The following is a 24266-nucleotide window of genomic DNA, read 5'->3' on the forward strand; positions in this document are numbered from 1 at the left end:
GTAATTTAACTTGACATTAAATTACAATTCCAGTAGGAGTTGGCAAGATTGCAGAAACCATATAATTAAGAATTAGAATACTAGAATGGACATGAACCTTCTTATGATGGTATGAAGGTCAGTGCCAGTGCTGTGATAAGATATTCTGTAAAAAAATAATTTGAAGAATTTATCTGCACTGTATCTTTGTTAGCTAGCTAGCCATACAGTTTCAGAGGAGTTATTACATTTTTTTTATGAACTGCCAATATGCCAACATTCAATTCAAACAATGCAGTCCATCTACAGCCAAACACTGGCTGAAATCAGTTGATGATTGGACTTAGTTGTAAATGCAACAAGTTCTGATATTGTATCATATAATAGCACTCGCAGCATTCCAAGAAATACATGTAAAAACTGTATTTATAATTATATGACAATATTTTATGTTTATAATAATTCTATTACACAATTTCTGATAAATCACATGCCTTACTTTTATTTTCCTGCATAAGTAAACTCAGGATTATGCTTCTACTGACATTGGTTTGGATTTTTCCCTGAACAATATGGCTGACATTTTCACTTCATTCTGGAACATTAATGGTTTATGACATAGTCCCTCTAGTAATTGAATAGAATCTCTATGGCAGAAACAGACTTGCACTCAGGCTAGTAAAGAGTCAGCTGGAAACAATATTGGCCATGTTCATAAGGTTACAGTGCTGTCTTGTGGCTAAATACAGATATTGCACTCCTTGGACATAAATAATTGTAATACAGGTGGTTGTGTATCCTTTGCATCGGTTTGTTCTCTATTTTGGCTAGGTGTGGTGGCAGTGCTGTATGTTTTTTCCCTTTGTTTGAGTGTCATGCCAGAGGTGAGACTTTTGGCAGGTCATGTTCTTCTCTCTGATAGGCCCTCAGCTGGGATGAGCTCCATCAATCGGCTCTGGAGAAGAGTATACACTCCTCTGATAAGGAACAACACGACCATGGCAGCAAAGTAACTGGCATAGACCAAGAACTGCCCGGGGAAGGAAATGAGAGGAACACTCTTATTAGGCTACATTACAAAATTATTATAACACAGTAACTACCAGTGTAACTAACAACATGTTGCTGTTATTACTATGTTATAAGCTAAAAAGTACAAGTAGTTACACAATACCTACCACTTTTTCTGATGTTTTGGTATTTTCTTGCAAACTGTAACTGTCAGTAATTGCTTGTAAGATTATTTAATTTCAGTGAGGTGAGTATATGTGTGTGTGGTAGTCAGTGTAATTCTCTCTGCTGTACCTGTGAGGTGATGGTGAGTTGCAGGCTCTTGGTGTTGACTACAATGGCTGTGAGAAGACTCTGCAGGGCCATGCCCACAAAGCTGTTTGCACCAAACACCAGGGCATAGCGCTCCCTGCTCAAGCCTTGGGCTATCTGGAACCTGACAGAGACACACAAAGGGAATCATTAGACATAGAGTCACCTCTGTCAGGATTCTACTTTGTACAGTAAAATAATGATTGATTGATTGCTTGGCTGCCCAGTCCCTAAACTTGATATTTCCTATGGTTGAAATATCTCTTACGTGCAGATGGTGATGAGCGCCATGTAGATGGTTTTGAAGAGTCCGTAGCAGCCGTAGCAGATCCAGATGCTGTTGGTCAGGTCCATCAGGTAAAGAACTCCAGCAGTCAGAGCAGTAAACACACCCAGGACCAGCTCCCCCCACACTGACCAGTCCAGAGCCACATGGCCCACAGCTATGGAGGCTGCCGCCCCTGGAACACAGGTAGATACAATCTCACTAATCTGGTAGAACTGAGGTGAATGCAGTAAAAAAGTCCTTAACCAAATACACCACTGATCATGTTTCTTTTGGGCTATAGAGTAGTCCATACATAAACTCTAAGTCAGAATTGTAACAATGAAAGAGACATGACCACTGTGATGCTAATGCGATATAGGCTACTATAGCTAGTTTGGGCTTGTTTTAATCCTATATAACGCCTATATTCATTGGCCCATCCCGCCTTGGCAGATCAATAATATCTGGTTTATAAGCACTGCTGACCGCTCTCTGTATTAGAGATGTATTTAATCAATTTCTGGGCCTGAGGAGAGTACAGTTTCACCTGATGGAATTAATCTTATTCTGAAGAAGGAGAGGAGGAGGGGAGGAAGAGAGGAAAAGGAGAGGAGGATAAAGAGGGGGAGGAGAAGGAGAGGCCTTCCATCTGAAGAGGGTTATGAGATAGACCTGCTAATAGCTTAGCGTTGTCTTTAATCCGTCCATGAGAGTCAGATAATTACATACATTGAAAGGAATAAGCAGGGACACATTCCTGGTAATTTGTATTACAGAGCATTCCTTTGATCCTGGCAGGAGGTTTTAGAGACAAGATGGATGGAGAGGACATTGGAGTTATAACCACCAGTGTCATCAGCATAAACTCATCTACTCCAAACAGCACACAGTTCATAGAAAGGTCAAAGGGTTTGACCTTTCTATGAACTGTGTGCTGTTTGGAGTGGATGAGTTTATGCTGATAACACTGGTGGTTATAACTCCAATGTTTGTAGAACTCATATGTGAAGAGGATAAGGGTTTTTGATAGCAGGAATATATTACATGTTCACGCAAAACAGTCTTGGTTCATGCTTTTCACCAATCTGTTTCCAATAACATTCCTATTGCCAAGTTCATTGTCATATAGCTGTTATTGACGGAGAAGTTTGGAACTCTCTTACTTATTGGATTATTAACTAATTTACTGCATGGTGATATCACCATGGAAGGCCAAAACTCCATCCCACCAAAATTTCAGGCAGTCTTTTCAAACAGCTTTTACACTAAAAGGGCATTATCACAATTTTCACAATTTAACAGTATCATTCCAAACCCATAGTGTGGAAATATTTTAAAAAACACAGGAAAATCTCCTTTTTGACTGCACTGGGCATCAAACATCGGCAAATGTGAATTTACTTAGTCAAACACACAGAAACTGTGATAAAAATGTCAACCGGAAGAATGTATAAAGTGGAGACATGAAGCAGGATGTAATTTAAACACAGTAATTGCCTGTGGTTTCCAGGGATATATGGGAACGTTTCAGAGCTAAAAAGCTAAAGGAAAGCCGGTCTGTGACGAGTTCCAGCTGGTCTGAGCCATCTGGAGACAATAGACAGTACAGGTAATTAGCCAGTGTAATTAATGGTGTGCATTGGGTAAATTCTGCCTAAAAGGCCAGAATCCCGGAGTCGCCTCTTCACTGTTGACGTTGAGACTGGTGCTTTGCGGGTACTATTTATTGAAGCTGCCAGTTGAGGACTTATAGGGCGTCTGTTTCTCGAACTAGACACTCTAATGTGCTCGTCCTCTTGATCAGATGTGCACCGAGTCCTCCCACTCCTCTTTCTATTCTGGTTAGAGCCAGTTTGCGCTGTTCAGTGAAGGGAGTAGCACACTGCGTTGTACGAGATCTTCTGTTTCTTGGCAATTTCTCGCATAGCCTTCATTTCTCAGAACAAGAATAGACTAACGAGTTTCAGAGGAAAGTTCTTTGTTTCTGGCCAGTATCTGATGCTCCAGATACTCAACTAGTCTAAAGACGGCCAGTTTTATTGCTTCTTTAATCAGAACAACAGTTTTCAGCTGTGCTAACATAATTGCAAAAGGGTTTTCTAATGATCAATTAGACTTTTAAAATGATAAACGTGGATTAGCTAACACAACGTGGCATTGGAACACAGGAGTGATGGTTGCTGATAATGGAATATGTAGATATTCCATAAAAAATCTGCCGTTTCCAGCTACAATAGTCGTTTACAACATTAACACTGTCTATGCTATATTTCAGATTAATTTTGTTATTTTAATAGACAAAACATTTGCTTTTCTTTCAAAAACAAGGACATTTCTGAGTGACCCCAAACTTTTGAACGATAGTGTATGTGTAGTCCTGGATCTCCTTAAAAGGGGTGTAAAGTGTAATAGTTGATGATACACAGTCCTCTTGAAGTTCAATGTTAAACAACGTTTGTTAGGAGAGTGAAAGTGGAGATAATATGTGGTTTAACTCCAGCGTGTTACCAAGAGTCATGTGACGAGTGTGTTATAGTGAATCGTTATGTTACCTGAGAGTGTGGCGACAGCCTCCACCCCTCCGTTGTATTCTGTGAAGTTGTATTGGGGCTGTTTGGATGCCCAGAGGAGCTGCACGTAGCCTGTGATCTGGTGGTAGCCGCACTTCCCCATGGCTGACCACACACAGAAGAACAGCACGGCCATAGAGGAGTAACACTCTTTACAATCCACCACCAACCTCTTCAGAGCTCTCATTTCCCCCCTCCCGGTCCTCATCCCCTTCCTCAGCCACCACACAACCCAGGATCCACATGAACTGGACACAACCTCCTCGAATGGGCCGTTATCATTCTGAGTCCCCCCCAGGACCAGGCTTCTCTGGGGCATGGGCAGGAGGAGGGCAGCCAACAGCGCCACACAGAGGGATCCCAGGGTAATGACATTGAGCCAGTAGATGGAAACCCCTCCCAGGGACACCAAGAGTTGACCCAACATGGCTCCCACTGCGTAGCCCAGTAGCACAGCCCCTCTGGCATAGCTAGTCACTCTCTGGTAATACTGGGGGTGGACAACACTGTAGATATAGGAATAGTAAGCCACGTCTGCCGCGGTGCCCATACTGTAAATGAAGAGGGCGCACTGAGTCAACACCACACCAGAGCTGAAGATGAACAGCAGAAATGCCAAGATGTAGTTGAGTGCCTGGAGGACGATGACAGGCTTGTACCTCAGGATATCTGTCACCAAGAAGACTGGGATGAGTAAGAAGAGGTTGGAATACACACATATTGGGAGCACTTGCCTTGTAACCTGTGGAAAGATAAGGAAAATGGCAGGATATGTCATACAACAATAAATTAACATAAAAGCATTTGCCGTTATTATAAAATATAATTTGTGATATGAATTCTCTAGCTAAATCAAGGTTAAATGAATAAACGGTTAATGTGTCATACCTGTTTGGTGGTGAGATTCTTGTATGGCCCAGTGAGGTAGTCCGTGAGGAAAGGCTCAGAGGGCCTCATCATTGAGCAGAAGCCGTAGATACAGAGCAGCACTGTGGGGCCCACCCAGCCTCTGCCGTGAGGCCCACACTCCCTGCTCCAGTCCCAACAGAACCCCATCGTCTCTTTGTTGTTCCACAGGGATGTCTCTCCACGGCTGGGCTGAGCTCAGTCTAATTCAGCCTGTTTAATCTGCAGTGATATGGGGGTGGAGATAAGCCCAAAGTGAGATTGACTGTAAAGTCACCTGGTTGCTCCCATTGTTGTTGTTCCCCCTGAGGTTTGAAGAGGGAGAGCTACCCAGACAGGGAACATTAAGATGAAAAATACGGGGGTGAAGTCCAAGTGTTGGTGTTGTCATAAATATATCACCCTCCACCTCCTTCATACTTTATAGCTCAGAATTGAATATGGAAATATTGCTGCAAGCAGCATTGGCAGGGTTCAAGCCCTATTGCCCCTAGCCGGAGAAATTGGATTCAGTGCCCTTAGATGAGATACTTTTCTACTCCTTAACATGCCAAACAGGGGTACTAAGGAAGGTACAGTAATAAAGAAACCAGCTAATCAAACGTTATGCTTATAAAGACGACTCTCCTTTGTGTGTGCATGTCTGTCTTTCAGTCTGTCCGTCCAGCCTGGTCTCATAGACTAGACGTGACAAAGTAAACGTACATCCGGGACACTCAAATTAGTATGATACAGCAGCGGCCCGCCCATCATACTAAATGGAGGGAGACAGAATTACTTAGTAGTTGCTCAACTAAAAGTTTTGTGATTATGCTGCGGGATTTAGAGGTAATTTTTGGTTTTGTATGGTACCCTGTGTCACTACTTCATTGCTCCAGACCAGCGAAAGGGGGAGTTAGAGCACTGATTATGCTTTTGAGTCCCAAGGCACTACTGTGTCTCTAACTGACAATGAATGGTTGACATAAACCAAATAGAAACTGATAATTGTGCCCGACTTCAAAATTTAATTTCAATGAACTGAATAATGACAATGAAGAAGGTGATTGAATTTAGAACAAAAGTGTAAGAATTGCTATTCCTCTGTTCTGCACGCACACACCTGGAAAAATCTGCTTATTTTTTTGTTACTACTCATCAGTATCACTTACTAAAACTGTTGTTACACTAAGGTTTTATTATATGAGAAACTTAGACTACAATTAGGGTGTGGAAATGTTTGGATTATTTTGTTCTTACTGTAGTCCTGTAGCCTACTCCCGACGACAGACATTGTCCAGTGTCCGTGTGGTGCAGCGGTCTAAGACAGTGCATCACAGCGCAAACTGCTTTGCTACAGACGCCAGTTCAATACCCATGCCAGCCATGATCGGGAGACCCATGAGGTGATGGTAGGCTTTTGGTTTCTCTCGCTCTAAAAACAGAAATAAATCATTCTAAATAACAAACTGGCTTTATTTACAAATTAGTAACAATGTCTCACCCAATGTTCAAGAATGGCCTTTTTCTCGCTCCCTTTAGAATATCTGAAAACGAAATAATCTCCAAAATATTGTTATTTTTTAAACAAGCCATAGAAAGTTGGTTGCAATTGTCATGGATCACTCCGGAACGTTCATTACATACACCTGTCCGCTGTTCCCACTGATTAGTACTTGTATAAGTCTGCTCTTTGGTTTCCATTGGGCTATCCATTATTGTTACATTGTCCGTTGGTGCGTGTGAGTACCTGTGCTGTGTTTTGGGCTTTCGTGCCCTTGTGGATTGCGCAGATAATTACGGGTCTCGTCCCGTGTGATAATCATTGTGCGTGTGTGTTATTTATTCGAGGTACTCCTCGCTCTTTTGTTTGGGTTTCAACCCTGTGTTCTTGTTACGTGTTTGTTTGGTCTTCGTCCCCGTGCCTTTACACAAAACGCCGTAATTTGGGCTCAATAAAAAAAACTATTACGCATTCCTGCGCCTGTCTTCCCAATCTCTTCGTACCAACGTGACAACAATTTCAGTTTAATCCATCCGAAAAGACATAACAAATAATGCAACAAATATTGTGGTTAAACTCAAATATACTAATTGATAAAAAAAACGTCATCAATTGGAACCTATAACATGTGGAATGGGGAAAAAGCGTAGCAGGCTGTGAATTCTGCAAACCATGTTTCTAGGATGGGCTATTAACAGGACAATATATATTGGTCATATTAATCATGGCTCCCTAGTGGTGCAGTGGTCTAAGGCACTGCATCTCAGTGCAAACAGGCATCACTACAGTCCCTGATTCAATCCAGACCGTATCAAGTCTGTCATGACCTAAACTGGGACGTGCTTAACACCCCGGCCGTTCCTATAATCTAAGCTAGATGCCCTCAATCTCACACAAATTATCAAGGAACCTACCAGGTACAACCCTAAATCCGTAACCATGGGCACCCTCTTAGATATCATCCTGACCAACTTGCCCTCTAAATACACCTCTGCTGTCTTCAACTAGGATCTCAGCGATCACTGCCTCATTGCCTGCGAGCGTAATGGGTCCACGGTCAAACGACCACCCCTCATCACTGTTAAACACTCCCTCAAACACTTCTGCAAGCAGGCCTTTCTAATCGACCTGGCCCGGGTATCCTGGAAGGATATTAACCTCCTCCCATCAGTAGAGGATGCCTGGTTGCTCTTCAAAAGTGCTTTCCTCTCCATCTATTTTGACGTCCGGATGAGAGGCGTGCCCAAATTAAACTGCCTGCTACTCAGGCTCAGAAGGATATGCATATTAGGATATTAGGATATGCATATCATTCGATTTGGATAGAAAACACTCTGAAGTTTCTAAAACTGTTTGAATGATGTCTGTGAGTATAACAGAACTCATATGGCAGGCAAAAACCTGAGAAAAACCCAACCAGGAAGTGGGAAATCTGAGGGTTGTAGTTTTTTCAAGTGATTGCCTATTGCCTACACAGTGACTTAGGGTTCATTTTGCACTTCCTAAGGCTTCCACTAGATGTCAACAGTCTGTAGAACGTTGTGTCATGCTTCTACTGTGAATATGGAGCGAACAAGAGGGCCTGGAGTCAGATGAGTGAGGAAATGACATGAGCTCAGAGGTGCGTGCTCATGTGAGTGTGAGCTGTGTTCCTTTTCTTTTCTGAAGACATTGGAATTGTCTGGTTGGAATATTACTGAAGATTTATGTTAAAAACATCCTAAAGATTGATGCTATACATCGTTTGACATATTTCTACGAACGTAAATTGAACTTTTTTGGACTTTTCGTTGTGACATTTTTGCGCACTTCCTGCATTTGGAGTAGTGGACTGAACACGCGAACAAAAAGGAGGTATTTGGACATAAATGATGGACTTTATCGAACAAAACAAACATGTATTGTGGACCTGGGAACCCTGAGAGTGCATTCTGATGAAGATCATCAAAGGTAAGTGAATATTTATTATATTATTTCAGAGTTTTATTGACTCCACAAAATGGCGGGTTTGGTTCTGTGTCTGAACACTGTACTCAGATTATTGCAAAGTGTGCTTTCACTGTGAAATCTGACACAGCGGTTGCATTAAGGAGAGGTGTATCTATAATTCTTTGAAAAACAGTTTAATATTTTATCAATGTTTATGATGAGTATTTCTGTAAATTGATGTGCTCATTCACCGGAAGTTTTGGGAGGCAAAACATTTCTGAACATTACACGCCAATGTAAAATGGGTTTTTTGGATATAAATATGAGCTTTATCGAACAAAACTTACATGTATTGTGTAACATGAAGTCCTATGAGTGCCATTTGATGAAGATCATCAAAGGTTAGTGATTAATTCTAGCTGTATTTCTGTTTTTTGTGACGCCTGTCCTTGCTTGGAAAATGGCTGTGTGGTTTTTCTTGTCAAGGTGATGTCCTAACATAATCTAATGCTATGCTTTCACCGTAAAGCCTTTTTGAAATTGGACAATGTGGTTGGATTAAGGAGAAGTGTATCTTTAAAATGGGATATAATAGTTGTATGTTTGAGAAATTTGAATTATGAGATTTTTGTTGTTTGGAATTTTGCGCCCTGCTATTTCACTGGCTGTTGAATAGCGTGTCCCGCAGGTGGGACGGTCACGTCCCACATACCCAATAGAGGTTAAATAAACATGCCCCATTCAAAAAAATGTAGAACTAAGAACAGATATTGCCCACAGTTCACCCCAGATTTGACTGCCTTTGACCAGCACAAAAACATCCTGTGGCTTTCTGCATTAGCATCGAAGAGCCCCCACGATTTGCAACTTTTCAGGGAAGTCAGGAACTGATATACTCAGTCAGTTAGGAAAGCTAAGACTATCTTTTTCAAACAGAAATGTGCTTCCTGTAGCACTAATTCCAAACGGTTTTTGGACACTGTAAAGTCCATGGAGAATAAGAGCACCTCCTCCCAACTGCCCACTGCACTGAGGATAGGAAACACTGTTACCACCAATAAATCCACGAACATCGATAATTTCAATAAGCAATTTTCCACGGCTGGCAATGCTTTCCACCTGGCTACCCCTAACCCGGCTAACATCTCAGCCCCCCCTGCACCAACTTGCCCAACCCCCCCCCACCCGCTTCTCCTTCACCCAAATCCAGACAGCTAATGTTCTAAAAGAGATGAAAAATCTGGATACTACAAATCAGCTGGGCAAGACAATCTTTCTCAAATTTTCTGCCAAAATTGTTGCATCCTCTATTACTAGCCTATTCAACCTCTCTTTCATAACATCTGAGATCCCCAAAGATTGGAATGCTGCCATGGTCATCCCCCTCTTCAAAGGGGGAGACACTCTAGACCCAAACTGTTATAGACCTATGTCCATCCTGCCCTGCCTTTCAAAAATCTTTGAAAGCCAAGTTAATAAACAGATCATCGACCATTTCGAATCCCACCGTACCTTCTCCACTATGAAATCTGGTTTCCGAGCTGGTCATGGGTGCACCTCAGCCACGCTCAAGGTCCTAAACGATATCATAACCGCCATCTATAAAATAACAGTACTGTGCAGCCGTCTTCATTGACCTTGCGAAGGCTTTCGACTCTGTCAATCACCACATTCTCACTGGGAGACTCAATAGCCTTGGCTTCTCAAATGACTGCCTCGCCTGTTTCACCAACTACTTCTCAGATAGAGTTCAGTGTGCCAAATCAGGGGACCTGTTGTCCGGACCTCTGGCAGTCTCTATGGGGGTGCCACAGGGTTCAATTCTTGGGCTGACTATTTTCTCTGTATATATCAATGATGTCGCTCTTGCTGCTGGTGATTCTCTGATCCACCTCTACGCAGATGACACCACTCTGTATACATCTGGCCCTTCTTTGGACACTGTGCTAACAAACCTCCAAACGAGCTTCAACGCCGTACAACACCCCTTCTGTGGCTTCCAACTGCTTTTAAATGCTAGTAAAACTAAGTGCATGCTCTTCGACCGATTGCTCCCCGCACCCTCCCGTCCGACTAGCATCACCACTCTGGACGGTTCTGACCTAGAATATGTCGACAACTACAAATACCTAGGTGTCTGGTTAGACTGTAAACTCTCCTTCCAGACTCACATTAAGCATCTCCAATCCAAAATGAAATCTAGAATCGGCTTCCTATTTCACAACAAATGCTCATGCTGCCAAACATACCCTTGTAAAACTGACAATCCTACCAATCCTTGACTTCGGCGATGTGATCTACAAAATAACCTCCAAGACTCTACTCAGCAAACTGGATGTAGTCTATCCCAGTGCCATCCGTTTTGTCACCGAAGCCCCATATACTACCCACCATTGCGACCTGTATGCTCTTGTTGGCCGTCCCTCACAACATATCCGTTGCCCAACCCACTGGCTCCAGGTCATCTATAAGTCTTTGCTAGGTAAAGCCCCGCCGTATCTCAGCTCACTGGTTACCATAGCAACACCCACCCGTAGCACGCGCTCCAGCAGGTATATTGCACTGGTCATCCCCAAAGCCAACACTTCCTTTGGCCTCCTTTCCTTCCAGTTCTCTGCTGCCAATGACTGGAACGAATTGCAAAAATCTCTGAAGCTGGAGTCTTATATCTCCCTCTCTAAGTTTAAGCATCAGCTGTCAGAGCAGCTTACAGATCACTGTACCTGTACATAGCCAATCTGTAAATAGCACACCCAACTACCTCATCCCCATATTATTACTTACCCTCTTGCTCTTTTTCACCCCAGTATCTCTACTTGCACATCATCATCTGCACATCTATCACTCCAGTATTAATGCTAAATTGTAATTATTTCGCCTCTATGGCCTATTTATTGCCGACCTCCCTACTCTTCTACATTTGCACACACTGTACATAGATTTTTCTATTTTTCTTTTCTATTGTGTTATTGACTGTACGTTTGTTTATATGTAACTCTGTGTTGTTGTTTTTGTCGCACTGCCTTGCTGATCTTGGCCAGGTCTCGGTTGTAAATGAGAACTTGTTCTCAACTGGCCTACCTGGTTAATTAAAGGTGAACTAAAAATAAATACAATTAAATAAAATAAAAAATAGTGGCAGCATGTGCAGCCGTGGTCATTCGTCTTTTGACATGCAAAAGTGAAATTGCTGAAATGCACAGATCTTTATACAATGAATATACAAAACTTTCGTAACACCTGCTCTTTCCATGACATAGACTGACCAGGTGAATCAAGGTGAAAGTTATGATCCCTTATTGATGTCACTTGTTAAATCCACTTGAATCAGTTTAGATGAAGGGGAGGAGACAGGTTAAAGAATGATTTTTAAGCCTTGAGACAATTGACATATAAATGATGTATGCGTGCCATTCAGATGGTGAATGGGCAAGACAAAACATTTAAGTGCCTTTGAACGGGGTGTGGTACTAGGTGCCAGGAGCACCGGTTTGTGTCAAGAACTGCAATACTGCTGGGTTTTTCATGCTCAACAGTTTCCCATGTGTATCAACAATGGTCCACCACCCAAAGGACATCCAGCCATAACTGTCGGCCAGCATCCCTGTGGAATGCTTTCAACACCTTGCAGAGTCCATGAACCGACGAATTGAGGCTGTTCTGAGAGAAAAAGTATGGTATGTTATGTTTGGTATGGTTACAAAAGATAAAGGTTGCTGGGGCTAGGCGTCCCGCTAGCGGGACAACTTCCGGTGAAACTGGAAGATATTAAACATTTAGGTACATATAAGTGTCTTAAATCGGTTGAAAGCTTAAATGCTTGTTAATTTAACTGCACTGTCCGATTTACAGTCGCTAATACAGCGAAAACATGACATGCGATTGTTTGAGGACAGCGCCCCACATCAAAATATTTTTCCACAGGAATAGGTTTCATAAATTCACAAATAGCGATTAAATATTCACTTACTTTTTGAAAATATTCATCTGATTTGTCATCCAAAGGGTCCCAGCTATAACATGTAGTGTCGTTTTGTTAGATAAAATACTTCTTTATATCCCAAAACGTCTGTTTAGTTGGCGCCATCGATTTGAGTAATCCACTCGTTCAACATGCAGAGAAAGGAATACGAAAATCAAAATACGTTTCTATTTACTCCTCAGATACCCTAAAATGTAATCAAACTATAATATTTCTTACGGAAAGAAGTATGTTCAATAGGAAACCGATTTTAGCAGGTGCGTCCTGTCTTCATAGCGCGCCCGAACACGAATTTCCAAGACTGTGTCCCTGTACTAAAACTAATATTTCTTATTTGTTTTTGAAGTTACAAGCCTGAAACCTTGAACATAGACTGCTAACACCCTGTGGAAGCCATAGGAATTGCATCCAGGGAGCTAATTTTCAGTATGACCTTATACCTGCCATTCTAAGAGGGTGGTCTCTCTCAAAAAACATATTCTGGTTGGTTTTTCTTTGGGTTTTCTCCTACCATATCTATTGTTTTATATTCTCCTACATTATTTTAACATTTCTACAAACTTAAAAATGTTTTCTTTCCAATGGTACCAATTACATGCATATCCTGGCTTCAGGGCCTGAGCAACCTTCAGTTTACTTTGGGCATGTCATTCAGGCGGAAATTGAGAAAAAAGGGGGCTAGCCCTAAGAAACTTGTTCAGGATTGGTGGGTCCCCTGCGGGACGGTTGAGCTAACGTAGGCTAATGCAATAAGCAGCTAATTTAGGCTAATTCGATTAACCTCTATGGGCTAGGTGGGGCGCTTGCATCCCACCTACTCAACAGCCAGTGTAATCCCGTGGCGCGATATTCAAATACCTTAGAAATGCTATTACTTCAATTTCTCAAACATATGACTATTTTACACCATTTTAAAGACGAGACTCTCGTTAATCTAACTACACTGTCCGATTTCAAAAAGGCTTTACAACGAAAGCAAAACATTAGATTATGTCAGCAGAGTACCTAGCCATAAATAATCAGACACCCATTTTTCAAGCTAGCATATAATGTCACATAAACCCAAACCACAGCTAAATGCAGCACTAACCTTTGATGATCTTCATCAGATGACAATCTTAGGACATTATGTTATACAATACATGCATGTCTGTTCAATCAAGTTCATATTTATATCAAAAACCAGCTTTTTACATTAGCAGGTGACTAGCATGTGACTAGCATTCCCACCGAACACTTCCGGTGAATTTACTAAATTACTCACGATAAATGTTCACAAAAAACATAACAATTATTTTAAGAATTATAGATACAGAACTCCTTTATGCACTCGCTATGTCCGATTTTAAAATAGCTTTTCGGTGAAAGCACATTTTGCAATATTCTGAGTAGATAGCCCAGCCATCCCGGCTAGCTAATTTGACACCCACCAAGTGTGGTACTCACCAAGCTCCGATTTACTATTAGAAAAGTTTGATTACCTTTGCTGTCTTCGTCAGAATGCACTCCCAGGACTTCTACTTCAATAACAAATGTTGGTTTGGTTCCAAATAATCCATAGTTATATCCAAATAGCGTCGTTTTGTTTGTGCGTTCAAGACACTATCCGATGGGTAAAGAAGGGTCATGCGCTCTACGCGTTTCGTGACAAAAAAATGCTAAATATTCCATTACCGTACTTCGAAGCATGTCAACCACTGTTTAAAATCAATTTTTATGCTATTTTTCTCGTAAAAAAGCGATAATATTCCAACCGGGAGTGGTTGTTTTCGTTCAAAGAGAGAGAAAGTAAACATGGTGTCAGCTCGGGCACGCGCCTCCAGTCTCATTGTTCTCAGATCGACCACTTACAAAATGCGCTAATGTTTTTCAGCCAGGGCCTGCAAAGCCACCATTCAGCTTTCTGGCGCCTTCTGAGAGCCTATGGGAGCGTTAGAAAATGTCACGTCATGCCAGAGATCCCCTGTTTTGGTTAGAGATGATCAAGAAGGCCATGAAATGGTCAGAGAGAGCGCTTCCTGTTTGGAATCTTCTCAGGTTTTGGCCTGCCAAATGAGTTCTGTTATACTCACAGACACCATTCAAACAGTTTTAGAAACTTTGGGGTGTTTTCTATCCAAAGCTAATAATTATATGCATATTCTAGTTTCTGGGCAGGAGTAGTAACCAGATTATATCGGGTACGTTTTTATCCAGCCGTGCAAATACTGCCCTCTATCCCCAACAGGTTAGACTTCCGTGGTGCATCGACTCTTGGGTTTTTGAAAGGGTTAAGGTTAGGATTAGTGTAAGGGTTAGCTTACATGCTAAGTAGTTGCAAAGCAGCTAAAAGTACTAAGTCGTTGCTAATTAGCTAAAATGCTAAACTTGAAATTCAAACATGCAGCCTTTTGGTTGCTAGAAGTTTGCGGAATACGGTCACCCATCCACCCCGACCAACAACCCTCCTTTAGTTTTTGCCTTTTAAGTTTAGGTTGGTCTCTCTGTCTGTGTCTGTGTCTGTGTCTGTGTCTGTCTCTGTGTGTGTGTGTGTGTGTGTGTGTGTGTGTGTGTGTGTGTGTGTGTGTGTGTGTGTGTGTGTGTGTGTGTGTGTGTGTGTGTCCTCTTTATTTAATTCACAGCCAGTTTTATGGAAGAGCACAATAGTCAGCTACAGGTGGGGCTGAGTCTGTGAAAAAGGAGGTGAGAATCAGACCCCCACAGGGGGAGCAGGACCCAGACCATAGGAGGCAGATAGAGGTAAACACTATGGTCTGGTCGATCTGATTCACATACTGTATGATACATGACAGAGATAGCATAGAACTGTTCAGCCCTTCCTACCTGCCCCCCTGCTATCTCAATTCCTCTTTTCATAGGGCCCTGCTGCCAGAGCATATGAGGCTGACTTTGAAACAAGCGACGGGTGAAATAGTTGTGTTTGTGAAGTCCAGATAAGTATGTGTGGGTTTGCGTGTGTGTAAAGGAATGTTTGAACAGTAGATGCCTGGCTTCGCTGCATAATAGCACTTTGACTGAGGCTGACTGATAAGACGTGTAAACTAAAAGCTCTGATGAAGGCATTGAGGCCGATGCGTACAGCTTATCAAAGAGCAGTGATACTAGCAAGAACAGTGTGTGGCTTTCTTCTTTTTTTTCATGTTATTCAACTGTTACCATTCACCTGCAAAAAAGATCGCTCAGATTGAATTTTGAAAGATGTGTAAACTAAAATATGTTTTCTTGACTTTTACAACCCTTGCTTTTGAATTTATAATGCTATAGTTGGACTACTCCTAAAAGCTACAGTATGTGTCTGTTATCATTATAAATACCAGCAGTGGTTGGAAGATAATCATAATAGTATGATATTTTGTATAACCTTAAAATGGTAAACAAGCTATCATTAATTAAGAGCTTGTGCTTTATTCAATCCGTATCGCAGAAGTTCAGTGTTACAGCGGGATTGAAACTTAAAGGCAATGGAAATGATCTTTTCATTTCTATTGCACAATCTGTAACACTTTAGATAGATTGAATAGAGCCCCTTGTTTACTAGCTGCCAATTCCATTCTTATTCTGATCCCCCTCCTAATTCTGGTCAACCAGGGCCAGCTAAACATTATCAGTTGTGAAGCATCAGCTCAGGCCGTCAGTAACACAGCCCATACAGGTGTTATCGGGTGCTTAGCATTGGGAAGATTGAGACTTCAGTGTAGAAAAAAACATAACCATCCATCTTGACGAGAGCTTTATTGATCCCCTGACAGAGAACGCTGGATCTCAGAGGCTTAGACTGGCCAGCAGTCTCTCTCTCTCCCTCTCGCTCTGTCAGTCTCTCTCTCTCTTTCATTAATGTTGTGAGAGAAGAAATCCACAAGGTGGCGGTGGCAGCTTATAGTAGCACATCAGAAGGTGTAGAACCATCTCCACGGCTATGTATCAGTCTGTGATGTGAGATGGACTTGACAGATTTGTTATGGCTATGAGAATCTAAGCACCCAGCTTGTAAAAGCTGATAAAATAGAAGAGAATAAAAAGATAGGAGAGAGCGACAGACAGCATCCGGTCCACAGCCAGCTGTCCACATTCTGAAGCCATCTGCCTCAGCTAATTAATTGTACAATGACCATTGCTATTAAGCCTTCTTTTCTTAGATGTAACTGTTTTACCACACACTTTTATTTACTCTGGCCCATATGTTTTTGATTCATATATTTATCAGTTTATCCCAATTGTTTGATATTATTACATTTTCGTTGATTCAGTTTCTCATTAGCTTGAGATTGACTGAGTGATATTTCATATCAGGATGGAAAAACTAAAATGAATCAAGCTCTTGATGATCAGAGGCATGTCGTGTCGACTGGTCTGCAGAGCTGTATGTGACAATAACAACCATGATAAGCTCTTTTGTCATTTTGTTTGATGTACCACAGGGTCAGTCAACATTGGCAGTGAAGGACATGTATGGCAGAGCTCCTGGATTTCACTTGCTTTGTTTTACTCAAGGTATTTATCTGACTGGCAAGTTGTGGAATCTAGCAGCTCTGATGAGGCTGTGGAGGAAGGATGTTGCTGTTCTGAAAACACACATGCACGCACGCACACACACACACATACAGTTGAAGTCGGAAGTTTACATACACTTAGGTTGGAGTCATTAAAACTTGTTTTTCAACAACTCCACAAATGTCTTGTTAACAAACTATACTTTGGCAAGTCGGTTAGGAAATCTACTTTGTTCATGACACAAATCATTTTTCCAACAATTGTTTACAGACAGATTATTTCACTAATAATTCACTGTATCAAAATTCCAGTGAGTCAGAAGTTTACGTACACTAAGTTGACTGTGCCTTTAAAAAGCCATGGCTTTAGAAGCTTCTGATAGGCCAACTGACATCATTTGAGTCAATTGGAGGTGTACCTGTGGATGTATTTCAAGTCCTACCTTCAAAAGAAATCAGCCAAGACCTCAGAAAAAAATGTTAGACCTCCACAAGTCTGGTTCATCCTTGGGAGCATCCCTGTCTCCTAGAGATGAACGTACTCTGCTGAGAAAAGTGCAAATCAATCCCAGAACAACAGCAAAGGACCTTGTGAAGATGCTGGTGGAAACAGGTACAAAAGTATCTATATCCACAGTAGAACGAGTCCTATATTGACATAACCTGAAAAGCCGCACAGCAAGGAAGAAGCCACTACTCCAAAACCGCCATAAAAAAGCCAGAGTACGGTTTGCAACGGCGCATGGGGACAAAGATCGAACTTTTTGGAGAAATGTCCTCTGGTCTGATTAAACAAAAATAGAACTGTTTAGCCATAATGACCATCGTTATGTTTGGAGGAAAAAGGGGGATGCTTGCAAGCCGAAGAACACCATCCCAAATGTGAAGCATGGGGGTGGCAGCATCATGTTGTGGAAGTGCTTTTCTGCAGGAGGGACTGGTGCACTTCACAAAATAGATGATATCATGAGGATAGAAAATGATGTGGATATATTGAAGCAACATCTCAAGACATCAGTCAGAAAGTTAAAGCTTCTTCATAAATGGGTCTTCCAAATGGTCAATGACCCCAAGCATACTTCCAAAGTTGTGGCAAAATGGCTTAAGGACAACAAAGTCAAGGTATTGGAGTGACCATCACAAAGCCCTGACCTCAATCGTATGGAAAATTTGTGGGCAGAACTGAAAAAGCGTGTGCGAGCAAGGAGGCCTTACAAACCTGACTCAGTTACACCAGCTCTGTCAGGAGGAATGGGACAAAATTCACCCAACTTATTGTGGGAAGCTTGTGGAAGGCTACCCAAAATGTTTGACCCAAGTTAAACAGTTTAAAGGCAATGCTACCAAATACTAATTGAGTATGTACATTTCTGACCCACTGGGAATGTTATGAAATAAATAAAAGCTGAAATAAATCATTCTCTCTACTATTATTCTGCCATTTCACATTCTTAAAATAAAGTGGTGATCCTAACTGACCTAAGGCAGGGAATTTTTACTAGGATTAAATGTCAGGAATTGTGAAAAACTGAGTTTAAATGTATTTGGCTAAGGTGTATGTAAACTTCCGACTTCAACTGTGCACACACTGCCGTGCGTGAAGTGTGAAGCCGGAAGTGGTTGTGTATGATTACAGTGTTGTTTTTTGCTTCGGTACTGTTTTCACAAGTATGTGGTGATTTTTTTTTAACTCTTATTGCAAAACTCCAAACTGGTAACACTTGTAACACCAGTCTTACTTTCAAAACCTTTAATTGTGCATTCATTTTGTTTGTAGGCATCTTTCACCACACAAGCATTGATGCAAAAGTAAAAATGTACTTAACCTGTTAGGGTATAGGGGGCAGAATTTTCACGGCTGGATAAAAAAATGTACCCGATTTAATCTGGTTACTAATCCTACCCAGTAACTACAATATGCATATACTTATTATATATGGATAGAAAACACCCTAAAGTTTCTAAAACTGTTTGAATGGTGTCTGTGAGTATAACAGAACTCATTTGGCAGGCAAAACCCTGAGACAGATTCTGACAGGAAGTGGATACCTGATGTGTTGAATTGACTTTAAGCCTTTGCCATTGAAAAACAAAGGGGCTGAGGAATATTTTGGCACTTCCTATTGCTTCCACAAGATGTCCCCAGCCTTTACAAAGTGTTTTGAGTCTTCTACTCTGAGATCTGACTGAAGAAGAGCCTTGGAACTGTGATGGCCCATTAGACACCTTGCGCGCGAGTTGATGGTGGGTACTCTCATTCCGAAACGTTTTAAAAGAGAACCCAATGGTCCACCTTGAATTTTATTCATGTTCTGGTTAAAAAGGGCCCTAATGATTTATGCGATACAACGTTTGACATGTTTGAACGAACGTAAATATATTTTTTCCGTTCGTGAAGTGAAGTGAAGTCCGGCTGGCTTAGATCATGTGCTAACAACACGGAGGTTTTTGGACATAAATGATGAGCTTTTTTGAACAAAACTACATTCGTTATGGACCTGGGATTCTTTGGAAGTGACATCTGATGAAGAGAATCAAAGGTAATGGATTATTTACATAGTATTTTCGATTTTAGATCTCTCCAACATGGCGGTTAGTCTGTATCGCAATGCGTATTTTTCTGGGCGCAGTGCTCAGATTATTGCAAAGTGTGATTGCCCAGTAAGGTTAATTTTAAATCTGGCAAGTCCATTGCGTTCAAGAGATGTAAATCTATAATTCTTTGAATGACAATATAATATTTTACCAATGTTTTCTAATATTAATTAATTATTTTGTTGTCATGACTTGACTGCCGGTATTGGAGGGAAACGATTTCCTGAACATCAACGCCATAGTAAAACGCTGTTTTTAGATATAAATATGAACTTGATAGAACTAAAAATGCATGCATTGTCTAACATAATGTCCTAGGAGTGTCATCTGATGGAGATTGTAAAAGGTTAGTGCATAATTTTAGCTGATTTTATGGTTTTGGTGACGCCTGTCTTTGAATCGACAATACATTACACACAGCTATTGTCAATGTACTCTCCTAACATAACCTAACTTTATGCTTTCCCCGTAAAACCTTTTTGAAATCGGACAACGTGGTTAGATTAAGGAGATGTTTATCTTTCAAAGGCTGTAAGTTAGTTGTATGTTTGAGAAATTTGAATTTTGACATTTATTTGGTTTCAAATTTGCCGCTCTTGAAATGCACCTGCTGTTGATAGGGTGCGCCACGGGGGGCACGCTAACGTCCCACATAGCCCCAAGAAGTTTTAACAAGTAACATAATAGGTTGTATGGACTAACTCTGTGTGCAATAGTACTGTTTAACATGATTTTTAAATTACTACTTCATCTCTGTACCCCACACATACAATTATCTTTAAGGTCCCTCAGTCGAGCAGTGAATTTCAAACATATTCCACCACAATGCCCAGGGAGGTTTACCAATGGCTCGCAAAGAAGGGCACCTATTGGCAGATGGGTAAAAATAAAAAAGCTGAAATTAAATATCCTTTAGCACAAGTTGAAGTTATTCATTACACTTTGGATGGTGTATCAATAAACCCAGCCTCACTGCGATGGCGATCTGTCTGCTACTTCTGGATACCGACGGCCCACTGGAGCCTCACATGACCATCACTCCAAACCTCCTCTGTGCGCCGGAACCATTCGTCCACCACAGGGGCCTTGGTCTGGCTCAGAGTCCACAGAGCCAGGGCCGGCTGATAACCCCGGACACACTGAAAGGGAGTAAGCCCGGTGGGGGAGTGACCTAATGAATTCTGGACGTTTTCCGCCCAGGGATGGAATCTGGCCCACTCCCCCTGCCGGTCTTGGCAGTAACTCCTCAGGAACCTCCCCAGCTCCTGGTTCATCCTCTGAGGCCGGTACCCTCTGAGGCCGGCCCCCAATTCCCGTGACGTGAATTTTGGGCCACGGTCAGAAGACCTGCTGGAACAGTGCCTCAGCGACCTGGAGAGAGGTAGGGAGACCAGTGAGAGGAATAAACCGGCATGATTTCATGTTGAAAATCTGTCCACAACCACCTGAATGGTGGTGAAACTGTCAGAGGGGAGATGAGACCAGGGACACTGAGGCACGGGAAGGGGAAGGAGTTTTCCTGCTGGAACGTCGCGGGGAGATTTAGTTTGGGCACACAGAGAACAAGAGTTGACGTAGCGAGTAACGTCCTGCGCCAAGGTTGGCCACCAATCATTTTCTGAGAGTGATTGTATAGTACGGGTGATCCCAGGATGTCCAGCAACAACAGCTGTGTGTGCCCAGGTCAACAGTCTCTCCCTTATCCCAGTGGGAATGTAGATGCACTCAGGAGGACAGGTAGTGGGAGCGGGTTCCCTCTCCACAGCTTGGCGAATGTCCACATCTACTTCCCAGACCACAGGGGCTGCGACACGAGAGGGAACAGGAAAACGGGTCCTCTTGCGTTCGGATGACCAGTCTGTGATTCTCATCCTCGACCATGAGATGGTGGGGTTATGGCGTTGGAGCCATGGGAGGCAGAGGATGATCTTGTGAGCTGGTGCAGTTGTGATGAAGAAGGGGATGCTTTCCTGATGAATGGACTCCACGGTGAGGGTGAGTGGCAAACATTTAGCAAACATTTCTATATATAATTATTAGTTTACATGTAAAATCTATAGGTTTCCCAAATATTTAAGTGATCATCAATTAAGAGCAGTCGGATTAAGTAAAAATAACATGTATTTTAACAAAAGAGAAGAGAATCATATCAAAAGTCATGTGAGCATTGCATTGTGAAAAGCATCTACTTTATATGTACATGTATTGCAATATGAAACACGTACAGTGCCTTCGGAAAGTATTCAGACCTCTTCCTAGAACTGGCTGCCCGGCCAAACTGAGGAATCGGGGTAGAAGAGCTTTGGTCAGGGAGGTGACCAAGAACCCGATGGTCACTCTAACAGAGCTCTAGAGTTTCTTCTGTGGAGATGGGGGAATCTTCCAGAAGGACAAACATCTCCGCAGCAATCCACCAATCAGGCCTTTATGGTAGAGTGGCTAGACGGAAGCCACTCCTCAGTAAAAGGCACAAGACAGCCCGTCTGGAGTTTGCAAAAAGGCACCTAAAGTCTCTCAGACCATGAGAAACAAGTTTCTCTGGTCTGATGAAACCAAGATTGAAATCTTTGGCCTGAATGCCAAGAGTCACGCCTGGAGGAAATATGGCACCATACCTACAGTGAAGCATGGTGGTGGCAGCATCATGCTGTGGGGATGTTTTTCAGCAGCAGGGACTGGGAGACTAGTTAGGACTGAGGGAAAGATGAACGGAGCAAAGTACAGGAGATTCTTGATAGAAACGTGCTCCAGAGTGCTCAGGACCTCAGACTGGGGGCGAAGGTTCACCTTCCAACAGGACAACCACCCTAAGCACACAGCCAAGACAATGCAGGAGTGGCTTTGAGACACGTCTCTGAATGTACTTGAGTGGCCCAGCCAGAGCCTGGACTTGAACCCGATCGAACATCTCTGGAGAGACCTGAAAATAGCTTTGCAGCAACGCTCCCCATCCAACCTGACACAGCTTCAGAGGATCTGCAGAGAAGAATGGGAGAAACTCCCCAAATACAGGTGTGCTAAGCTTGTAGCGTCATACCCAAGAAGACTCGATGCTGTAATTGCTGCCAAATGTGCTTCAATAAAGTATTGAGTAAAGGGTCTGAATACTGATATTTCAGTTTTCTATTTTTTATATACTAGCAAACAATTCTAAAAACCTGTTTTTGTTTTGTCATTATGGGGTATTGTGGATAGATTGATTAAGGGAAAAAACAATTGAATTAATTTTAGAATATGGCTGTAACGTAACAAAATGTGGAAAAAGTTAAGGGGTCTGAATACTTTCCCAAGGCACTGTATTTCTAGATGAAACGCTGATTAAGTTTGGTGGAAAAGTGTGTCCTACTTAGTCAATTGAAAATGTGCTTAGAGTTTTGAAACAACTGCCTTTTTGATGATACGTTTTGAGTTTTTTTTACTAAGAGTGTACAACATACTTGTAAAAATTGTACCAAAGCTATTACAAAAAACGGTAATGACCCACTAACTGCTCTGAGGAAATCACTGAGATTCAGTCTCTCTCTCAACCAGTCATTCAGCTGAAGCAGGAAGTCAACAAAACACAACTAGAACATTTTGTCTCCTCACCTAGACAGAGAGGTGTTAAAACACTTGTCTTGACAGTCTAAAGACCCAGGGAACATCTTGTGTGGGACAAAGCAATCTTACACAGAGAGACAGACAGAGTAATGACAGTGGTTGAGTTAATTCATTCCTGTGCAATTGTATTTCTATCACCTGCTTGGAAAAGGGCAGAGGTGACCAAGAGCGGGAAGGAATAGTAGCACTGAAATCCAAATGTCATCAAACATTGACATTTTCAAGCCATTATATAGTTACCATGTACCACAACAGTGCACTAATATTTGACACTCAACATAATGCTAGCCTGAGGCAGGTATGCTAATGCTGCACACACAGCAGACTGGACAGTTATAAACATTGTTTGCTCCCTTGGCATTTAGATTCTTATTCATAGCTAAATGAATCGGAAAACGGATTTGATATGGCGATGTTCATACCAACTAGGACATATCTATTAGATCTATCAGAAGTCATGCGTAAAAACTCATTAGAGCTTGTTAGGTTGGCACGGAACGCCTCTGCTCCAATCAGATGGCATAGAATGTCTCTGCTCCAATCCATCAAAGTCACTGACGTGCTGTTATGATGTCATAGCTGAAGGGCTCTTTGGAGTAATGGGTGTTGTCGGGCGGTTGCCACGGCGCCCTGTGCAGATGGCTAATGTCCTGCTGCAGCCCGTCTTCCATAGAGATGAGTTATCAGAATGAGCAATGAGGAGTGATAGAGGGGTGGAGTGGAAAGGTGTCAGCAGCACACACTTCACATGCTGTAGGTAGGAGAGTCATTGTGCTCTGATATTCTCTGCTCCAGTCCGGTTCAATATCCTGGTCTGTGTGAGAGCATTGAGCATGGTTGCTAGATTCTCTTTCATTCTCTCTTTAAACCAGCGACAGTTGGTTCAGGTTCTTTCAATCACATTCATCTCTCTACTCTGGGTGTCTGCCTCTCTCTCTGTCTTTCCTCAGCTTTCTTTAGCAAACATTGCAACATTGTATTGACTGGTTCCAGCCTGCTAGTGAACTTGTAACATGATCAACTGGGACCTTACAGTTTCCAGTGCCCATCTTTCAGCCCCTTTTCTTTTGTCAGCAAGACGCATCAGTTAATTCAGGTACAAGAGTGTAGGCCTAATGACAATCTTCGAATGTCATTACAC

At 42.1% G+C, this 24266-nt stretch overlaps 1 protein-coding gene across 1 annotated transcript; it reads right to left on the bottom strand.

The window, feature by feature from the left end:
• Positions 1 to 435: 435 nt before the first annotated feature.
• Positions 436 to 6416, bottom strand: LOC115158564 (thiamine transporter 2). The gene is made up of 6 exons (XM_029707667.1): positions 6286 to 6416; positions 5029 to 5268; positions 4123 to 4882; positions 1571 to 1763; positions 1285 to 1426; positions 436 to 1009 (listed from the first exon to the last, which is right to left on the bottom strand). Exons 2-6 carry the CDS (start codon positions 5194 to 5196, stop codon positions 881 to 883), a joined length of 1392 nt encoding a protein of 463 aa, XP_029563527.1. The 5' UTR covers positions 5197 to 5268; positions 6286 to 6416; the 3' UTR covers positions 436 to 880.
• Positions 6417 to 24266: the final 17850 nt, after the last annotated feature.

The sequence above is a fragment of the Salmo trutta genome, chromosome 22 (genome assembly GCF_901001165.1).
Source record: "Salmo trutta chromosome 22, fSalTru1.1, whole genome shotgun sequence".
NCBI classification, from domain to species: domain Eukaryota; kingdom Metazoa; phylum Chordata; class Actinopteri; order Salmoniformes; family Salmonidae; genus Salmo; species Salmo trutta.

Bases quoted from the DNA above. Each gene is read 5' to 3' on its own strand.
- LOC115158564 (XM_029707667.1), bottom strand. From the start codon at position 5,196: ATGGGGTTCTGTTGGGACTGGAGCAGGGAGTGTGGGCCTCACGGCAGA. The intron at 1,764-4,122 runs GTAACATAACGA...CCTGTGTTCCAG, and splicing joins GGCTGTCGCCACACTCTCAG to GGGCGGCAGCCTCCATAGCT. The intron at 1,010-1,284 runs GTACAGCAGAGA...TTCCCCGGGCAG, and splicing joins AACTCACCATCACCTCACAG to TTCTTGGTCTATGCCAGTTA.